Raw genomic sequence first — 5,000 nt, 5'->3', positions numbered from 1 at the left:
GGGGTGTGTGTGTGACATGGGCAGCTTGAAACCGCCTCAGCTTCTTTTTCTTTTTTTTTTAAATCAACATTTTTTGCAACTATGTAACACACAGCGGTTTACTTCAAAGGAAACTTATGGATAATAAAAAGTCAGATAAGCACCGCGCACGAGGAGGAACAGAGAGGTCATGTGAGAGGGTGATTAAGAGCCACAGTTCACACCAAAGGTCCAGACCCCCCTCCCCCCCCCACACGACCCCTCCTTCCTGAATTTTAGCATAACAGCTCTAAATGAGCACGCCACTTTTTCCTCCTCTTCTGATGCAAATCTGTGTGTCAGACTCCGCCCACATTATGCACAAGGAGACGTCACCCACACAATCTGTTTTTGTGCATTTGTATACCGAGAACCGCGGGCACCAGCCTGTTCCTCCGTGAAGAAATTTGTGTGTGTGTGTGTGTGTGTGTGTGTGTGGGGGGGGGGGGGGATTAAAAAATGTGGCGGTCATGAAGGCGACTACAATGACGAGTCTCATGAGAAAGGTGCAGGATGCTGTTGGTCAGTGCCCGCCCTTCATCCGCCTTCTACAGCACTGAGGGACTATAGTTCTATTTTTATTCAATATAGATGTGACATTAATGCCTCTTTATAGTGTCTCTCCTTCTATATTCTTCATTTGTTGGACTCCTGACTAACAACTAATGGTGTGCTCTTAAACACTGGCGAAAAAATGCGAAAATTAAAATTAATTTTGAAAATTAAGATTATTATATGGATATCTTCTCAACTACAGTTTTCAGGAATTACAGGAAACGTCCCTTTTTTTAAACTGTGAATTAACTGTGAATTAAAAACAAGTGTTTAGCCTTGCGCTTGTTTTGGCCAACAGAGGGGGCTAGCTGCTAGCTATAGCAGCTTCAGAAATGAAGCTAAACTAATCAAAATAGAGTTATCCAATCTGTTTTTTGGTTGTTTTTTTTTGTCATTACAAGGCAGAGATGAGATTGATTGGCTCACTCATTGGTCAGGAGTTCATAACCAGACACTAAACTAATGAAAACAAACATACCCAAAGCCCCCCATCTGAAACTTGAAAACATTCTTAAGTAGAAAGAGGTGAAGAAGTTGCCCGACAGTGTGTAGTGGACTTCACATGACAACATTCACAAGAATACTTTTATGAAAAATGCTTTTGATGCTTTTTAGGAATATAAAATAATCGAGGAATAGACAGACAATCCGACTTCATGACTGCTTCAAAAGTAGGGAGCCATCGTTTTATCAGTCATCGCTCACTGTAGTTTATTACAGTTACCATGGTCAAAATACAAGAAACCAGGGCTGTCCCCCTTTTTTACTTCATAGATAAAAGCATTGGATATTTCACTGATATATTGACCACTGAGCTGGAAATGTCCCGTTTCCATCACAGAAATCTGGTCACCTTATTTCATATTACACTCATCTTTGTCTTATGATCATACATCCACATTTGGCCCAAGGCTATAATTGGTTGTCTATGGTCTGCCAATGAATTGAAGGGGCACTTAAAAATTGTGCAAATGTTATCTCAAGTTTATATTTTTGATGCTTGAGGTTTCCTTTCAGGAGGGGGGGGGGTGCAGTGGAAAGAAATATGGGCTTCTGACTTAGGTTAATTATTCACTGTTACCCACAAGTAAACTCACCGGGACCCACACTACATTAAAAACAAGTGCAATATTTCGGAGGGTAACTACGCCCCCTCACTTTCCGCTTCCCAATCATAAAGCGTCTGTTATAATTGGCGTGGAAATGGGTGGGTGTGTGTGTGTGTGTGTGTGTGTGTGTGGGGGGGGTCGCCTTGAAACTGGCCCCCACTACCACCACCACCACCAACCGCATTTAAAAAAAAATTAGAAGAAGAAGAAACCCACTGCTTGTTTTGATCCCTCAGTCTTGAAGGGAGAGGGGACCTTGAAACGGCTCAACCTCCTTGCTCCATAATTGGTTTTATAGTGCTGGCGAGCGGCCAGTGTTTTTTCTTTTTTGTTTTTTTTAAACACTGGAGACTTTTTGGATTGACACTCGACGCAGCCAATCAGAGTGCAGCTGTGCAAACACGCACTGGGCTGGGCTGGGGTTGGGTGGTAGCGAAGGAGAGGGGCGGGGCTTGCAAAAACAATGCTGTGTTTCATTGCTGAGGAGTTTACGGACGCGTCAGGGGCTTTCTCTCCCCCCCCCCCCCCCCCCCTCCCCCCAGTTATCCCCCCAGTTTACCTTCGGACGAGCCTGTAATGGACTACTCCAGTTCTCCCAGCAACCTGGACGGATTTTGAGAAACGTTTGCATTTTTTAGCTCCTTACCCCCCCACAGATTTTCTCCATTCAAGTAAGCGCTCGGCATGTTTTTTTTTTTTTTCCTTGTTTGGTTTTTCTCTTTCCCGGCTGAAGTGCCACAGTTCTCGGCGTTTTAAAACACAATCCGGGCTGTAAATGTTGAGTGAAAAGGGCGCGGAGGTTTGCACACACGACATTTTGGATTTTTTGTGTGTGTGTGTGTTGATGTTGTTGTTGGGAAGCTGTTGTCGGTGTGGAAACCTCCACTTTCGAGACGTTTCCTCCGAGAAAGTTTTGTGTGTGTGTGTCTCGTTAATGGAACCGTGAAAAGTTTGAAACGTGGCTGTAAAAAGCCGAGCTCCTCCGCTGCCGTGCCGCATGGAGCTCAACCGAGAGGGACACAGTCCAACCAACCCCCCGGAGTTTCCCTCAGTCCGCTCGGGGGCAACATTTGTATCTGCTGTGTTTTTGTAAAGGAAGGGGAGCAAAAAAAAAAAAAAAGGTTTATTGTGATTTCTGAACGAGCCTTTCTTCAGATCCCGCCCGCCTGGATATCACGAGTCACTGCTGTAATGTGTTTGCTTGCAGCCTTTTGAAGGTTATAGCGACTTTTAGCCTTGTTGGTTTTTCTAACATTAATTAATTTACTTAACTAAACAAACTGCTGTTTATTTCCGGGGAATGTGTATTAAAATAAATGGTCAGCGTAGATCCCTACAAAACGCCAAATATATATCTCCGTGTTGCCTTCGGATAAAGTCGCGATTGCTTGTTGTTGTTGTTCCTTCTTAAAGTAACTTTTATTCTATCTTTCTGTATTTTAATTTGACGCACGCGGGTGTTTTCGAGGATTTTGTTTTATCAGCTGTTTTTTTTTTTTTTTTTTCAAAACGATTAAAATCGACCTTTAAACAGATCCAAGACGCGCATTGCTCGGGTTAAGCTGAATTATCCGTCGATTAAATGATATAAAAACACAGAATTACATCTTAATACTGGTTCAAACTGGGGTGTGGATGGTGAACCGTCGATAGTCTGCTTACAAATGGGGTTTTAGTTTTTAAACTGTGGGCTGAAGTGTTTACGGGTTGGGTTTTGATTTCTTTCCCTGGGCAGCACCCATGACCAATTGCGAAGTAGCCCGGACTAAATTCGCATCTGTGGGCAACAAAACACCGCTAACCCCGCTGATTAATGATGCAGGGTTTTGCAACCTTATTTATTTTTAACCCGTTTGAAATTTATATTTGATGCGCCTCCAGTATTTATGGTGTATTGGTTTACAGGGCGACTCGGCCCACAGCCAGCATTGCTGGTTTACGGTTTAGGGAAACAGCTGGGTAATCGGAAAAGGTAGAAGAGGTTATTAAAATTTGACCGTGCGCGTTTCCATCGCAGGATCGCGGAGTGTTTTCATGGCCGGGGCAGAGCAGCAGCAGCAGCAGCCGGCCGCCCCTCTCCTGGTTGTGTGTTCCCTGGGAAGCGGAGCCCCGGAGCGGCTGCCTGCTCGGTGTGCGGTGGGGGTGGAGTGCTGCTAGTCCGCTCAACCATTAGATCATAATATTGTGGATATAAGTTAAAGCTGCATTGAGATCTGCAGTTGGGACACACCAGGAGCGAGTCTTATGGTCTTAATGTCGAGCGGCTTATACTCAACGTTTAGTTTTTGAAGTGGTTTTCCAAACTGCGTCATTGCACGTTTGGGCCGCCTGTTCGCTGGAAAGAGGAGAAATCCTAAAACTACCAGTTCAACACAGTTTGCTCAGTCTGCCCTCAGATTGTGAATCAAGCGATTTTCTTGTTGTATTTTGTAGGTCAGCAGGATGGCTGAGAAGGAGCTCGAATCGCCTGGAAAACTAAAGACATTATTATAGCCAGAATTGTCTCTTTCGGAATAGGGGGCCTATCCGAACGGACAAATTCTTTTTACAACTTTCCCCTCTGTGGATAATGGATGGCAGAGATTTTGGACCTCCTCGATCCGTCCACGTACCACCTCCGTTGTTGGCGGGGCTCGCAATGGAGTCTCACCGACTCGGAGCAGCAGCAGCAGCCGGGAGGATCCCTCCCTCGCCCGGTCACTTGGGCGCGAGTCATCCGCCGCCTCTCCACTCTGGAAAATTCTTGCCATCGGCCATTAACCTACATCCACACCACAGTAAGTACAAGACTGCTAGACTGCTTCACTCTCACTGTCAAAAAAAAAAATCAACCCTTCAACCTTCAATCGATCAAATATTAACTTGATATAAGGCTGCGCAAAAAATAAATAAAATGCGCACAGTTGGTGACAGCGTGTGCGGTCATTATTCTGATGTTCTGTGGGGAAGGAGCCTGGATGCAGGTTTCACAGGGAGGAGCGGCGGTTCTGTTATAAAGCTGTGACAAGTTTCAGATGTGGAAGTATGGCCTCATGTTAAGGACTGTGAGTCTTAGCGATGGGCAACGCATCAGCGGAAAATTACTTGGCAGGTTCCGATACACACACACACACACACACACGCACGCACACGCACACACATCGTCGGGTTTTTAAAGGCACATCGGGGCCGAGTGTGGAGCGCGGTGGTGTGGGTGTTGTTGCAGCAGTAGCAGCAGTAGTACTGTGCAGGTCAGGGTGCAGTGGTGTTGGATTGTGCATGTGTGGACCATTACACCGTCATGGCAGCAGATGCAGATTGTGTGTGTTTGTGTTGGGG

General features: G+C 45.4%; 1 protein-coding gene across 1 annotated transcript in view; it reads left to right on the top strand.

Annotated features, from left to right (window-relative positions):
• The first annotated feature begins 2,922 nt into the window (after positions 1–2,922).
• tnrc18 (trinucleotide repeat containing 18) overlaps positions 2,923–5,000 on the top strand; it is a 52,158-nt gene continuing 50,080 nt past the window's right edge. Inside the window, exon 1 of the mRNA XM_087171444.1 lies at positions 2,923–4,459. Within this exon, the coding sequence (XP_087027570.1) occupies positions 4,252–4,459 (208 nt within the window). The 5' untranslated portion in view covers positions 2,923–4,251. The remainder of the gene's footprint in view (positions 4,460–5,000) is intronic.

Source organism: Seriola lalandi, unplaced genomic scaffold (genome assembly GCF_002814215.2).
Source record: "Seriola lalandi dorsalis isolate HSWRI2012SDOR001 ecotype SW California unplaced genomic scaffold, Sedor1 jcf7180002055004, whole genome shotgun sequence".
Taxonomy (NCBI): Eukaryota; Metazoa; Chordata; class Actinopteri; order Carangiformes; family Carangidae; genus Seriola; species Seriola lalandi.
This window is presented reverse-complemented; position numbering and strand designations above follow the sequence as displayed.